Genomic DNA, 16,747 nt, shown 5'->3' with positions numbered 1-16,747 from the left:
CAGAAGATAAGCCCAGTCAGAAGTTCACAACACGCTACTCCTTAGTGAACTGAACTGTGCTCACTTCTGACGGCTGTTCCCAAAATCTTTTTAGCAACCAACAGAATCCTTCATCTTTTAAAAGACGATGCGCTGCACAAGCAGTCACGTGCCAACATACTTCTAGAGCTAAACTATTCCTTCACTTGTAACAAAATCTGAATAAAAATGCCGTATTTGTTCGGTACTTAAGATGATTCTTTCCAGTGCATCTCGCATTACTGTCATTTGAGGCACATGATACAACAAAATCCAGATAAACACCTGATGTCCCCTTGGCACCAAGGACGCGAACATCTTGGCAATCTCTTAGGATGCAGAAGGAAATGCTCAAAGAGGCACTTGTCAGATGAAACAATGCTGAAGTGACCAAAATATTTTCTTATTAATATATCAGGGACACCCTGAGGAGAGTGCACCCACACACTGGCATCGCTCTGCTACCCTGGAAGAGCTGTCTTCTCTCTCACTCGAGAGGTATTTCAGTGACACAGAAGCACACCTAAGTTTCACAGGTAAGCTTTGTAGACCTAAAATTTGCTAAATGCTGCTGAAAGATTAAGTGAGGGTAAAAGACATTCCAAGAATGCCTGGAGCCCAGAAAAAAACACTTAAAATGACATTTTCCCCACTTTGACAAACCTTTCAAGCAACATAAGACTGACTGGACCTTCTGTAGGGCAGGAGAGCAGCCTGCAGCTACAAGACTTCTGGAGTTATTTATTTTAAGCCTTACCAACTGCTGCTGCTGGACCATTACCACATGTACACACACCATCGCTAGGAGGTAAGGTTTCAATACAGTGGCATTTTGGGGGAGGCAGTATATATTCACATGGGAAATCTGTCAAGTACGAAGTACTTTTATCTTACCTGCAAACGGTTCCTTGAAAAACAACTTATGCTTTTAAAGGCCAACACGATGACGTATTATCTTAACCTTAATGCTAAAGGAAGGCAGAAAAAGCATATTTACAACATCAACACTTCAGAGAACTTTGTATTGCTGCTCAGTTACGCTGTCTGCCCAGCTTTCGGATCTCTATGGAAAGAGCCCAACACGAATTTTACACACTTGTCAGCTGGGCATAACCACCATCCATAGCTACATCAGAATAAAACAAGTTATAGGGATAAAGCTCAACAGTATTAGACTACTGATGTAGTACATACCACACGGCAGTGTCATGGTGCTGTTCATACTTGTAACAAAACACCTCAAGGCACTTGGCAAACCTTGTTCTCGCCACCTACAGTAAAAGATGCCCCAAATCTGAAGGAATCAGCAAGCACTGTTGTCAGCCCGAGCACTGAGAGGTAGGGCATCTGTTGTTTTCCTCTTCAAGGACACATGGTGACATTCAAGACGACATGTCCTAAGTGCCACCTCGAGATCAGAAGACAGGCAGTACCTCTCTCCTTCCCCAGCAAGTGTCAGGCTGGGCCGTCTTGAATTGGCTTGGATTTGAGAGGTGAATGTGGCTGGACCCCACGTTCACTTCTGGAGAGCTTTACGTATCTGTAACCCTCAAATTATACTGTACTACAACGTCTTCTCATCAAATAATTTAATATCCAATTATCAAAGGAAGTCACTTGTTTTCTTTTTCACTGAACCGTGGTGAAAAAAGGTCACTGTTTTATTCAGCATCGAGGTTACATAACATTTGTCTGTTTCTATTACTAGAAAGAATTTATTAACATAGCCCTGAAAGATGACTTCTTTTTCTCCAATGATTTCAAAACTACGCCTTTTAATGCCAGTTCCACAGAGTCACGGGCTGGATTGGTAGTAGTCAGCTATAGCAATCGTCAAGGCACAAGCTCAGCTCTGCACGTCCGCTGCAGCTTGTCTTGTAAAAGAGACATGCCAGTTACGCCTTCACTTAAAAACGCATAATCCCTTTGTCATATACTGCAACAGGAGAAATTAACATTAAACACAGACTACGAAAGGTAAAGGATTTATTTCTGATATGATTTGTAGAGTTAAATTAAAAACCTACTGAATACTTTATGTAGTAGATGAACATAACCTTAGTACGTACTTTCTAACAGTTTATTTAACGGTTGGAAGTGTACAACATGAAGTAGGCCTCACGTTTTAATATTGTTCAATTTTGCTTATTGTTAGAAGAGACTAAAATACAGTAGCCATCCCTTTAGATTATGTTGCAACACTGATCATGTGCCTTGATAAGTAGGAACGATTCATTAAATAAATGGTGATGACATAACATGTAGGGAAGACTTTGGATTGTCTATTTAAAATGTCAACGTAATAGGCAATTAAGAATAAAACTTCATTTTAAGTGCACTTCCACATGCTTTGTTTATAATATAGCAAAAACTTCCTATCTTTTTTCCAAACACTTCACTCCCTACACTAAAGCTGTTCAGTTGAAAATGCACTTTTCCCAGTAAACTTCTTTAAAAAAACTAAAATTTCTACCCTTTCATATGCTAAGAAATGTTTCCTAATTAAAAACACTGTTTATTACAAGACATGTGAAGACAACATATAGTGAAATGATTTTTAATCGTTGTGCTGTGACTAAAGTAAAGTTCTCAAGGCTGCAATTTAACATTCCAAGTTCTCCCTTCCATCTTTATTGATTCTTAAGATTTTGCACAGAAACTCTTTGGGGGCTAGAACAGCAGTAATTGCATCACACTGTTTTCCAAGACTTCAAGTTTCAAAAGCAAACTCTTCAAAAAGTACAGTTCTTGATTTGATTAGATACAGGGACAAAAATATAGCACATACTTGAAGGTTACATGGTCTACAAATGATGGCGATATTTTCCTTGGGAGAGTACAGTTCGTTTTCTTGTAAATACTCAAAAAGGCTCAACTTCAAGCAGTAATAAACACAAGCAAAAGTGATTTAACCCTTAAAATAAATATTCAGGAAAACCTCTCTGTACATACAAGTGAAAGAATATGTAACACTTTCACGCTAAAAGAAAAAATAAAGATTTTGTTCATATAAGCAGCTGAAATCTGCTGTTCCAGCCCAATGTCCCCAGTAAAGAAGGGAGGCACAAACACAGGTGACTACTGTAGCTCACTATCTTATGGCCTTTTTGGACAGGGACATCATCACCATCATTGTTTTAATCCCTTTTGTTATATTTATTACAGCATGCCAAATCCTTTGGCATATGTGATGGCCTTCAATAATCTTTCTTTAAGCTTTTCTTTGCTTGAGTACTCCGGGAGCAAAAGTACATTAAAGCATGTGTGAGATGTAGGTAACCTGCGGGGAAAACAAAAACAAACAAACAAAAAGAATTCAGGTCTGGGAACAGGCAGTACATGCAAAGAAATACAGTGGTATTTCACAAATGAAAAATAACGAATTTAAAGAGAATCTACTTGGCTTAAAAATTCAACTTTCAGATTTAACTAAGCTAATAAATAAAAAGCACAGAATTTGCTTCCATTTGTAAAGAGATAGGCAAAATGTAGAATTTTTTTTTTTTTTTTACCTCTCTGTATCTGGGCCATTTTTGGCTATGATCATCTTTAACTTTCCAAGTCCTCCCACTGGGGCTCTGTCTGTGCCTGTTGTAAACTGTAAGAATAGTCTTTTCTGTTCATCTGTAAATGAATGGACTATTTCCCAGAATTCCCTATCAAGGAAGAAATCGGCAAGTTAAGTAAACCAATACATTTCTTTGGTATAAGTGAATGTTTTGAAAAGTTTGAAGGTTTAGTAATTCTAATCAATCTTAACATCAAGTTTTCAAGTTGCATTCCTAAACCAAAACTAATGGTAATGTATTTACCAGCTGAGGAGATTCAGAAGCAGAAATCAGAAATATTACCAAAACACTGCAGCTTAACTGTTTTTAATCGTTAATTTGACCAGTAAGCAATCATTCCTATTTCCTGAAGAATTATAGCAGTTCCCCTACACTCCCCATTCCTACCACCTTCTTCAACACCGCAGCAAAGGCGGCTGCTGTCAAAGGTTTTCTGCCCTAGCAGGAATTAGTTAAGTAGTTGGCAAAGTCTAGAGGACTGAAGATGCACACTTCTCTGACCCTTATCTTCAGAGTTCTCCAAGTCAAAGGGGACCACAAGGTAAAAACATTAAAAACTTTGAATTTACTTGATTTCTAATTAGAGAAGAAAGTTCCACACATGCAACTTATTCAAACAATTCAGTGTTTGTGACTTTTTTTTTTTTTTTTTAAACAGCAGAGCAGTGGTCATTTATTAAAACAGCCCTGTTTATGCTGGGGATTATTTACCTCCATAGTACATGACAAAAAAAAGCAGTGAAAATCCCTTTTAAGATTTACCCAAGTTCTCTGGAAGCTAAAGGCAATGCTTTATATTATCTGCCCTTTTCTAATGACAATACTTGAATAAAGTGAAATAAGACATTTGCATCTCCAATACTACAAAAATGCTGAATCTTACCATATTTAATTCATTATGAAGAAACAGGCATTTGAAGTGCTTTTAATCTTTCAAAATTAGAGAAAAATTACCTAATAATAAGTGAGTCTCTTGTATAGCCACCATCATATTCTGTAGTTTCTTCTAGTGCTTGAAAATCTAAATTCTGTAAGAAGATGACATTTTAAAAAATGACCACTAATTATATACTTAGGACCAAAAATCTCCACTTTCTGGTGTACATTCAGGATTCTTACCCTACTTCCACAAATAAGTAATTCAATTTCCTCTGGTCTAAATAAATATTTCAAAGGAGATTCATTGGTGACCATGTGGAATCCTCTCCGAAAGGCCTTGAACTGCTTTTCTACTGATTTATTGAGTATATAGTCAGCATACAGATTGACAAATTCCTGTAAGGAAACAATTCCCAAAATAACCTTATTACTTCGACACACACAACTTGAAATACCTCCCCAAAATACATTTAATTCTGTAATTCTGAATAGATTATCTGGGCTCAGCTTCTACTCAGCAATAATAAAGAGCAGGTCTCAAGTATTTCTCAAACAGATCAAAAGTCCCAAGCTACGTATGTATGTAGCAATGCCTTCTTTTTGAAAAGAGACACCTTTTCTGCTTACAAGTACCCTGTACTATGGCAATTTTAAAAGGCTTTTTCACTCAAATCATAAGCAAGACCAAACCTTTAAGGAGTGCTACGTAATTCTGCACAGATTATTTAAAAATTACAGATTATGTTAAAAAAATTGAGTGTACCTTTCTATTTTCATTCGTGATAGGAATTTTATCACCGTTCTCCTTTAAGTCATGCATCATTGGATTGCCAAAGAGATCCGTATGAGATATTTGAAACGTTATCATCATATCGTCTTCCACACTTCCTTCATACTCTAGTAAGTCTCTCAAACTCTGGTAAAGAACCTAACGTAATAACAAATACAAGTCCGTCACAAATAAGCTGCAATAGATTTCACCAAGTAATGAAATCATCTCCCTCAAAATGACACAAGTCACCTAAGGTCTCCCGTAACAGTCCAAACAAAAGGTATATTAAGGTCAGTGCTTGCAAAAGCAACCAATAGCATACATTAAGGAAAGTTTAAAAAGAAACATGGCAATGAGTGGTAACTCCCTCAGAAGAGCTTATCAGTACCCACGAATCTTCCCAAAGGAAACAGTCAAAACTGTAGCTTAAGAGCCACTGATTATCTCTTCCTTTAACTCTTTTGAAACTCTATTTACTTTGGGCATCCAGAACATGTTACAGAACACTTACGTGTTCATGTCAGTGAAAGTCAAAGAAAATGCTATATTTTATATCAGATAAAATCCAGGCAGCAGGCTTTTATCTCCTACACCTTGACTTAAAACCCAAACAAACTAGGAAGGAGTCTGGAAGCAACACAGACTGGGCAATCATTAAAGTAAGAAAACATTTATGCACACTCACACACAAAAAATATCACAAGTTAGGTCAGAATTTGCCAAGTGGAATCTCAAATTACCTATAAGAGTTTGCTCTGTTCAAAGGAGCAACCAGCCTTCCTCCCTGCTGTGCCTCAGGAAAAACCCAAGACGCTTGGAAACCAAAGGTTATGCAGAGGAGGAAAAATCATTTGGCCAAGACAGAGATGTAGGTCTCAAAAATGCAAAGTGAAGGTACATGAAACAACTGAGTGCAACTATATTTTTTACAGTGAAGAATTTCCCCTCAATGTCTTAATTATCGAAAGGGTACACGTAAGCCTCATCCTCTCACTATCCATATCCTTTTGATTCTTCCAAAGCACTTTTAAAAATATCTTGCATTGAAATTAACTGGACTTGGAACCGCTGATGGTGAGCGGGTGAACGCCCTGTCCTCCATATTCTCTAACATCAGAAAAATCATTGGGAAAGCCTTACTACTGTGAATTTCATTTTTGTTTTGAGAAGCTCTGAACTAAGTGCTTAAGTCACATTGGAATAAAAAGAGTTTAAAAAGGATTCTATTAAAAGAAGTCAGTGTAGGTGTCAGAGGAGAAATGTAAGAATAGGGGAGAAACATTAAGAAATGCCCTGACTGCCTTGTTCCGCAGAAATAAAGCTGCTTTTTCTATTATAAAGAGTTTTGAGTATGTAATAAAAATTACAGGCAACTGGGAGCACTGTATTTCTCAACATAAGCTTACAGAGAAACTGGTCAGAGCTGGCATGCTGTTGTATGAGGCCATCCAAAGCAGACCAGATAGCCTATTTTTTGATTACACATGCCTCATTTTTCTACTGAGCAAAAATAAAAAGTTCTTTTTATACAGTATCATTTTACTCATCTGTTTTGAACAGCTGAAGATTTTGCATAACTGCTTAGGAAAAGGGAAACGTCCCACCACTTGAAATGAAATGAAGCACACTAGTAACTCGTACTAGCTCGCACGAGGGAAAGCTACTGGTGATCTTTGGTTGACGATGGAGCAGGGCCAAGGCATCCTGCATGCACGCTTCTACGCTCAATCTACTAAAGCATGCACATGGCTCAGTGTTTTTGTATAGCCACTGGTTGGGGAGCAGTGGGGGAAGACGGACACCGATCACTGCTCCCAAACTGTAGGGGTATTCACGAACCACCTCATCTGTCTCCTGCTTCAGACAAAAAACAGTATGAACATCATACTCTGCATGCCTACTGTTGCTTTCACATTTTTTGTAGAAATCTCTTCAACAAATAGATATAAACCAGCCTGATTTTAGAAGTCTCTTTGGGAAGTTACTATTAGTAGTAGTTTATGCTTAATAGTGCTTAGTGATATTAAGCAATTTAGGCAGCAAGTAAAAAAAAAAAACTAGAACAAAGTTTTATTGATACCCAGCCCTATTTGTTGACTTGGCCTTTCTGCCTCCTCCAAACCAGATGTAGTAAGAGATTTTATTGCTTATGAATTATTTTAACAAATACAGACTCTTCACACAAGTCACTGGTTAGTTCACTTTCACTTCTGACAGTGATCTCACATTTAATTTAAATCTAGATTATCGCATGGAAGTTGCATTAATAAACTCAAAGAACATAATGAACTTACAGGATGTGAGTCTGCCAGATCACGGAAAGTTCCTTTTTTGCCCATTAGCTTCCTGTAGACAACCATGGGAAAATGTACATCCAGTATACAGTTATTGTAAATAGCCAGACCCAGTACTATGCCAATCAGCGTAAACTGACCCTCAGTTTCAAAAGAGGACGGATTAAACCAAAACAGTTTTGTAGATTCATCATATGTGAACATCCCTGTAAAAAAATGATGTTGAACAATTATGGTTACATTTCAATGAAAATGACACGTAAAATGTACCATTATAAACCCCTTTGCATTAGAATACCTCTAAAAGATGTTTAACTTAACATTACACTGCATTTAATAGCAAAGAAAAGCTACTTACCTTATAGGGTAACTGGAGCTGCTCAAAATAGTGTTACTCACATTACCACTAAAAGTACGCAGGAGACCTGCGATACAACATCCTGCAGCGCCCACTGAAGCTGTACATACACAACCTTTCATCCCCTTCCATTACTGAGGAAGCAGCAGCACACTGTCAGCATAGACTGTAACTTTGATAAATAAAACAGTGCAAGGAAAGAATACAATCAAAAACCACACAGATGAAATAATCCTGAAGAAGTCCATTTATTATGAAGCAACAGCCTGTCCTCAAAAGCTTTTCCAGGTCAGTTCCACCAAACAAAGAGCTGCAGCCCCATTACTGAATTGGGAGCTATGATAGTGGAGCAAGGATCAACCATCATATATGATTTTAGAGTTAGATACCAAACAGATTTTTGTTTGTTTAAAGGTACTCGACAAGGTCCACTGTTGTTGCAGCTATCACATATGTCCTAACTTGAGGGGAAAATGGAACATGGGACTGTTGTGCACAGGAGGGATTGCAATTTTAACAGCCTGACACTGTTGAAAGGAAGAGGTTTTGTTTTGTTCCCCTATCCCTTCATCTGATTCGGCTCACTGTTTCAGGTGACCACTTTCTGCCAAGTTCAGATGCTGAGTACCTTCACAGAAGGCTTCAACAAGCAACTGAACCGGCTCACATCAGGAGCCAGATGGAGCAGACAGGACTGTTCAGACAAAGGCAACGAATCCCCTTACCCTTTTGGTGGCAGTAAGCCACTTGATTAACACTTGTTTACGACACCAGAGTTTGTGTACAGGCTATAAATTATTTAAACAAGTCCCAGAGAAAAATCCATTGCTTACCTGACTAGATACTGAAACAACATAAATGTAAAACACATACACTTATGGCAAGATAGAGAGAGATCACCCTGGACAAGCATAATCTCAGTGACCTGTTGCTTGTGCAGCTAAGTCTCCTGATTTCCAGGCAGAAACTAAGGAACTGCACCCAAGGTCCTTCCTCCCAACACACCAGAAGTTAGATGCAAGTTATCAAGAACGTGAACATCATTTGCCACAAGGATTTATCTTGTTGCACTTACAAGACACGCTTACTTACAGCCTATGGAGATGGGAGATGTACAAACTGATTACAAATCCACGTGAATGGAGTCACAAAATTACTCCTAAGACTAAAAGTAAGACGTCACCTTCAGACAAGAGATAAAGCCTGAATTCTCATTCAATGTAAGGAAATCAACTGCAAACTCATTCACAGAATCTGGCTATTCCCCAAAACTGAAGTTTATCTATCTCGGTAAGGTACTAGGACCGGGTCAGCTACCAGGGCAGAAGACAAATAGCAGACTAACACATCAGGCAAGTCAACTGGAAATCAGAAATGGATAAACACCACAAGCATATATAGAAGAAATATTAAATAGAAGCCTGCACTCCATTTTCTGAACTAACTGAAGAAACTTCTGAATTACCAGCTCAGTAAAAGCAATGACTTGTGCTTTCTGGAAGATGACGGAAGAGTTAAAAACTCCAGCAAATATCTAATAATGAAAGACTAACAGATTATCCAGATCCATATCTGGAAAAACTAATGGGAAATACATTATTTTATTCACTGACCAAAATTAAGACTATAGCACATTAAAATAATGAAAAAACATCAGAAGCAGCTGGAAGCTGCAATAAGGGGAAAACAACTGTAGTGTTGCTAAGAATGTTACACGCAGTTATTCCTCTTCCCTTTTACCATGGTGACTCTTGGTCATAAATCCAATATTTTATCTGAGTTATTGCCTCCTTTGAGCAAAACTTTATGGCAGTTTAATATGAAAAAACTTGAAACGCTATGCCAAAGAAACTATTACAGCAATAAACATCATTCCACACATAGCTATCCGAGGACAGGCAGTTTAAATTGCATTTAAAGGATTTCCTTCATCTTCTCTAGTAAATAAAATTTTTAGAAGTCAACAAAAGTCACACTTGGTATATATGGTGTGTAAACTGTTATAGTGCAGTGCATGTTAATAGGTGCAAAAAGAAAGAAGACTGTGAATGCAAGCTGCATTTTCTGCTTTTACACATTTAAGCCAGAAGCCAATAAATCCCTTTTTCTTTTCTCAAAATTTGATATAAATACCAAAAGTGGTTTCATTTATTTTGAATACAGCAGTAAAATTTAAAGAATGTATGTACATCTAATCTATTATCCACCTTGACACTCAAGGAGCATATATACGCTGGCTGGATCTTAGCTGATTCAGACTTCAATTACTGAATAGGAGTATTTCAATATAGGCACCCCACACAACTTCTGTTCGGATAAACTCAGATTAAAAATGTATTTTGCTTTAGAAATACAAATTCATCAGGCAAAGTACTAAGACCTTGCTAACTCGGATTCCAAATCTCTCGAAGTTAATATCAGAATTCGGAGTGAGAAAGGCTGGTCTACATATCTGTATCACTTAGAGAACCAGCTTGTGCACGGGGAAGGGCAAGTGCCAAGGTTCAGCTTCCGTTACCAGTTCTGGGGACTTCCTCTTTAACCTGTTCAAAATGAATTTCTGTGTTTCTTCATCAATTTTGTAAGCTACAAAACCAAGAACAATGGCTTTCTTTTTTAAAACAGTTCAATGAAACCAAATTAGGCCCTGAGCTGTTGAGCTTCTTTAATGGAAAACATTTTAGAAAGTACAATGTGACATCTTATTTCACAAAAACTATGAAATTAGTATAGGAACTTGGTAGGTCTTATTTCCATTCTAACACAAAGTATTTGTAACATTTTAAAACATTTTCATCTTTTCAGAGCAGCAGACAAGCTACATATTAAAAGCAGCATGTCCTTGCATGTATAAAGATGGAAGCATAAGAGCCTGGTGCAGAGAGCAAGGAAAAAAAAAAAGAGTAAGATGGAAATGTGACTGTTAAAACACAAATATAGAACTTTGTCTCCAATAGATCAAATTACTCCTAGTTCTTTACTAACTACAATCAAATTTGACATTACTGCCATACTTTAGATCTGTACCCCTTTCAGAAGAACTGAGACTATCAGAATTTTTAAGCTGGAGGAAGGGGAGGAAATAACTCGAAAACTCACCATAGTTCTACTCTGGTTTTATTGCAGAAGCTCTTCCTCTTTGGTTTGATTACTAATTCTAGAAGCTAATCACAAAGCAAAGTGAGGAAAAAGGTGAGACAGCAAAAAAAAAAAAGGAACCCTGCAAAGAAACCCTATGCTACTCATTTACATGTAAACAAGCAATGGTAGCTTTCACTAACTCTACACAGTTATTCCTTTTATCATTCCTCCTTCGGAGGACGACTGATTAAGAGTGAGCTCAGTGGGTCAAGTACACTCATGATTACTGAGAAATCTGGAGAGCTTCAGAGAGAAGCAGAAGCAGATGTAGAAAGATAAACAGCCCAGGTTGGAAGGGACCTTGAAACACCATCTGGCCCAGCCTTTTGTGGGGGGGAAAAAAAAAAATCTGATAAATCAGTAAATACATACCAATATCTGGATTAAAGATTTCTTCCACAACCAGTTGAAAAAACTCTTTGGAAACACCTCCTTCATCTACCCCTTGCTCTCCTTCAAATTCAACATACAATTGCTTCTTCAAGTCTGCAGGATTTTCCATGGCAATCATCTCTAGCTATTGAGTGAAGAGATAGAAGTATTTAATTAGTAAGTCTGTTACTACAAGAGTCAACTGAGTATCAAATAATGAAATCAAAACTAGCCTCCAAACCTAAAAAAGCAAGTATAAATCACAAGAGTAGTATCAGATACCAGTAATACTACTAAATAGCTCTAAATGTGTATTAGAAACACACAGCAAGAAACTTAGCACAGATCTGATCTTCTAGCCCATTAGGCCTGTTAGCCTTCCTCCATTTCTATTCTTTTAAGCACTTATTTTAATTAAGTTAGCATTGTGATGCACAAAATTCACATAAAACACTACAAAAACAAGATATATTACCGGGATAATTGAATTCATCTGGCAATGAAAAAAGACTGCAATTTGATCTACGTTTGACAACAAACAGTTTTGTGAAGGGATTATACAAATATGTTTTCAGAACCTTCATGTGACAGTTTACAGTGGAAGACAGAAGACAAGCCTTTTACTAGTAGTTCTATCTCACAAACAAAGAGCTGGGGAAAAAACCAATAAAAAGGCATTAATAGCACAGTCCAACTGATCCCCATTCCTCTTGATGCTAATGAAGAAGTCTTAGAAATCTTTTTTCCTCTTACTTCTTCAGCGCCTTTAAACACATCTACCACAACGCTTCCAAAAAAGTAAAATATTCAGTTAGGATCAAATAGAAGTGGTAATGTTTCCTAGGAAAGTTTTTCATGTTCATACAAAGGCTACCACGTCTTTCACTTTCTTCCACAAAGATTATCCTTTCAGTAAATCAAAAGTTATGCAAGGATATTTTGCAACTGATGAGAAATATGCTGATTAAAAGCATAAACATACTGGTTAAGCCTATGCAGCATGATTACATTAAAACACACCTAAGTGGCAAAGAAAACTCAACAGCAGAAAAGCAAGGCACAAGTGGACCTGCGCATTCTTCTACTAAGACTGTATTACTGGTGAGATTTGCCTCTAACTCAGACTAGTGCAAACTGTACTTACCAGTAGGTGTCCTTAACACGTCAAAACATTTCTTTTTATTTCACCGCCTTACCGTATCCACACACACAAGCCAACACAACTTTATGTCCCAGAATTTTACTACAGAAGTGTAAAGGAAAACAGGAACAGATAAAGGCAGCAATACTGACACCACAACTCATAAAACAACACCACCAGTAACGTACATTTTCTGCTGGTAACTGCCAAATCAACCAGCCATGTTTCAAGCAGCACTGCGAGGTAGAGCTGAGGTGGTTAGTGTAACGGGTTTTGAAGACTTCGAAGCCTCTCATGCAAAACGAGCGCATGAAAAAAGAATGGCACTACTTGGTACTGAAAACTAGTACCAGAAAAAGTGGGAGGCAAGCCTTGAAGGCCCTGATAATGACAGCAAGTCAGATACGTACTAAATTACAAGATTATCTTGAAAACTTGGTTATGTACTACCTAAAGCACTAGGTATTCTACCGCGTATCATTTGCAATGAGCTATTTTTACCCTTAAGAAGATCAAATAAATTTATTCTTCGAAATTCACTGTATTTTATCACTTCTGAACCAAAACTATGTTGCAGTCACCCCCCACCTTTGCATTCTTATCATGTTTTCTGTAAGTGTAGCTTTGCATCTTGCCTTTTATGTAAGTCTTAAAATAATGCATCTTACAGATGTGTAAAAACTTTTTGTTTCTGAATAGGAGGACAATGGAGCTTAAGCTGTGTTCCAAATACAATTGAGACTTTTTAAAAATAGAGAAATAGCATTTAACTGTAAGTAGAGGTTATACATTCAAGCTGGACAGAAATTCTCCTATCTGAATCCCTTCCACTTACAACTGGCACTAATAATGCTTTCTTTTTTTCTGCCCAGTCATGACTTCGTAGTATTTATTATATGTATAATTTATATGTGTATGTATATTATATGTATAATTTATGTGTACAATTCTGATGATTTCTGAGAAAGTAAGTATTACCTCTGCATGTCTTTTGGGACAGCAACCCTTTATCACAGTAGAAAGACTCTTGTGTCATAGAAACATACTTAATACTACAGAGAATGCTAATATTTATACATAAAAAGCATTTAAAAATATTTCAAACTTATCTTTTGGCTGAAAACAATGCTGCAACGAGTGATGTAAAAGAACACAGTATTTAAAAAAAAGGAGAAGGAAACACTCTTAATTGTGCAACGCCAGCTGGTCAGAGTGGAACAGCACACTGGATGTCCACAAGGGAGCCAGATAAAGGATTACCAAAAAGCCACTGAATCAAAACCCAACGCCCCTTGAAGTAGAGTCTGTAACGAGAGCCATGTTGCTAAAAAGGAATGCTCAACTGAAGGCTGTGGGTTTAGCTGCTCCTTTGAACATCTGTATCTCAATACTGATGCTTCACCAGAAAACTGAAACTCAGGGGAAAACACATTAGTCACAACAGCAGAGAGGCACTGAATTTCAGCAGAGCTGCAGCAGTGTTTCTATGGCAAGGAAGTACGAACTTCAGTTCAAAGGTTAGGTTTTTGGTTTTGTTTTTTAAATAACTAGAGTTGCCTCAGTCACATCACCACGGATGCTGCTGGATAAAGCCTATCTGTGTGTGAGTTCCTGAAGTTTTAGAAGCCAATGTTCTCTTTCATGATGGTTTGACTGGCCAAGCAGATGAAGTCGTCATTACATTTACCAGGAACTGTCAAAAAAAGCATGTGTATTCTGTCTGAAGCAGCAGCATCAAAAATTCAGTATCTATAAATTGAAAAGCTGAAACATGATATTATAAAGAATTTTGTTGTCTGATCCTGTGCCACAGCATAAGAGACTGTATGATTTACTTTGCTTATAGAACAGCATCGTGTTTTCCCCAAAAGCAGGAATCTTCCACAGAAAGACAAGAAATATGACAACATTAAGATTTTAAATCCAGAGTTTAAAAAAACCAGAGTTTGACTACCTTCTTAAATTGAAAGTAACTGAACTGATCCCTATTCAGTCAAAAATGATCAAGAAACTTGAGTCCTTGAGTTGTAGCAACATAACAGTTCTCTTTAAGGCAGTGGCAGGAATACTTTCTACACTACAAGCCAAAACTGACATGAACATAACTAATTCCAGTTTGAAAGTACCAGTGGCACACCATGATGCAAGTCAGTCACTATGTTTTTCTGCAGGACTGAATGTGAAGTAATTCTTAAAAGTGACTAAGAAGTATTCTCTCAAGCTGTACTTTATGATTCACGCGTACGCTTGCCAGCGGAGCTGGCACACACATCAACAGTCACATATATTCTGCAAGCAACCAAGGCACGCATAGTAGTGCTGAGATTTTCGACTGAACACACTAAACATTGATCTAGTCTAAAAGAATCCCAGAGCTCTTGAAGTACTTTGTCGCTAATATAATATACTATGAGAGAATCTGCCTATTGGCTTCAGTTGTCACATGAGTTTTTGCTCATCAATATATTCAGCAGAGTAATTTAAAAGCAAGAGAGGTTTGATGCCTGCCAGCCCTCTACATTCAACGTGAAATTTGTCAAAGTGAGTTTCTAATTTGTGAGCAAGTACCAGCCAGACTCTGCTGAAGGAATCCACCACATTTTTCACTTGCAGAACTTCTGTGTCGTAACTCACACCCTTTACATTACTACTACCTGAGAACAGATCCACACGCAATGTCAGGCATGGCAGTAGGGGAGTGAAGAGAGTAAACTCAGAGGAAGGGGATGAAAGGAATAGCTGTTGGGGGATGAAAAGGCAGAAGAGGTTTTAAGGGTAAACTTCTTTTCATTACTACTATATCCAGGTAACACGACCCAGCAGGAGCACAGCTAATCTCTTAGACCTCTTAGACATAAAAAAGCATGTTAACTGCTTTTAAGAACTGCAAACTGAGCTACCAACTTCCGAATGTAAGGGTTCCTTAACAAGTGTGGGGACTAGCACCTTACCAATTCCAACATTCCCCCCCACCCCACTCCTTGGTGACTTTTCAGACTAACATACATACAAATATACAATAAGTATACAATACAAAGAAAGCACATTTCATTAAGTCAATTTCAATTTAAAAAAATAAGTTTCTGATGCAAGTTTCATACATGCAAATAAATTGAATGATGAATCTGTAAATAAAATTTTTGCTTAGATATGTGTTGAACCACATATTCTCTTAATAAGCAACTTTAAACAAGTTATTGCTTCAAAGGTACTTAAAAAGTATTGCTTCAAATCCTCAGTAAAATGAAAAAAATCATACAGTGATAATAATAAAATCTCTTACCAGTGCTTATATTCATTTTAATGAAGTCCAAAAAGTGAGAAGATGGACAGACAGAATTCTACAAATTTAAATATTAAATATTGATAAAAACCAGCTTGGTGATAACTTAATTAGCTTGTCTAATTAGCAGAGGAAGACCATGACTAGCCCATTTGTGATAAGAAGTTATGAAGGCTGATCGATCTATTTGCTTGAAAAATATCCAATAAGGAAAATATGAGTAAGATCATCTCGACCTCATTTTAATCAAGAATTCTGAAAATGCTTTTATCAGGAATTTCTAAGTTATTACATAAATAGTTAAAAAAAGTCTGCACCCACTGTTCTGTAGACACAGGTCTAGTGATGTGAATTTGCAATTATTTACAATTCAAACAAATCTAAGCATTCAAACCTCAGAAGTAAAAAATGCAATTCAAAGGTAAAAACATTGGTAAATCCTAATTACTTACCTGTAATTTAAGCATGTTTGGAAACATTTTGCCACTGAACAGATCTAAGAATATGCTTTTACTACTGAAGGCTATTAACTTGGCAAGGTATTTCTGACAGTTTTCAGTGAAATCTTTCCAAAGTTCAACACTGCATCCAAAACTGCAACCATCACTGATGTAAACTCATACAACGTAGTTTTCACTTAGGTTTGATGCTGTCAGTGCTGCTCCAGAAGCAGACAGTACCCATCTTTGACTACAGTCAGAGACAGAGCAAGTTAATTTAAGGATTAGGTTATAAGACAGAAGATCTTCCTCTAGACCCATTACACACCAATTAGGAAGGGGAAAAAATTGTGAAAACTACTAAAATAATTTCTCAGTCTGTTACAGGAAGTACCTGTAACAACAGCATGCAAATTTTAAACATATCAGACGCTCGCTGAAGAAACTGCAAGACTACAGCGTGAAGCGTATTTTCACTAC

At 37.2% G+C, this 16,747-nt stretch overlaps 1 protein-coding gene across 1 annotated transcript in view; it reads right to left on the bottom strand.

The window, feature by feature from the left end:
• Window positions 1–2,623: 2,623 nt before the first annotated feature.
• UBE3A (ubiquitin protein ligase E3A) overlaps window positions 2,624–16,747 on the bottom strand; it is a 48,370-nt gene continuing 34,246 nt past the window's right edge. Inside the window, exons 7-13 of the mRNA XM_010141843.1 lie at window positions 11,404–11,548; window positions 7,533–7,738; window positions 5,230–5,394; window positions 4,707–4,862; window positions 4,542–4,615; window positions 3,531–3,674; window positions 2,624–3,298 (exon numbers count right to left, since the gene is read on the bottom strand). Coding sequence (XP_010140145.1) covers window positions 3,178–3,298; window positions 3,531–3,674; window positions 4,542–4,615; window positions 4,707–4,862; window positions 5,230–5,394; window positions 7,533–7,738; window positions 11,404–11,548 — 1,011 coding nt within the window. The 3' untranslated portion in view covers window positions 2,624–3,177. The remainder of the gene's footprint in view (window positions 3,299–3,530; window positions 3,675–4,541; window positions 4,616–4,706; window positions 4,863–5,229; window positions 5,395–7,532; window positions 7,739–11,403; window positions 11,549–16,747) is intronic.

Source organism: Buceros rhinoceros, unplaced genomic scaffold, assembly GCF_000710305.1.
Source record: "Buceros rhinoceros silvestris isolate BGI_N320 unplaced genomic scaffold, ASM71030v1 scaffold5608, whole genome shotgun sequence".
Classification (NCBI taxonomy): domain Eukaryota; kingdom Metazoa; phylum Chordata; class Aves; order Bucerotiformes; family Bucerotidae; genus Buceros; species Buceros rhinoceros.
This window is presented reverse-complemented; position numbering and strand designations above follow the sequence as displayed.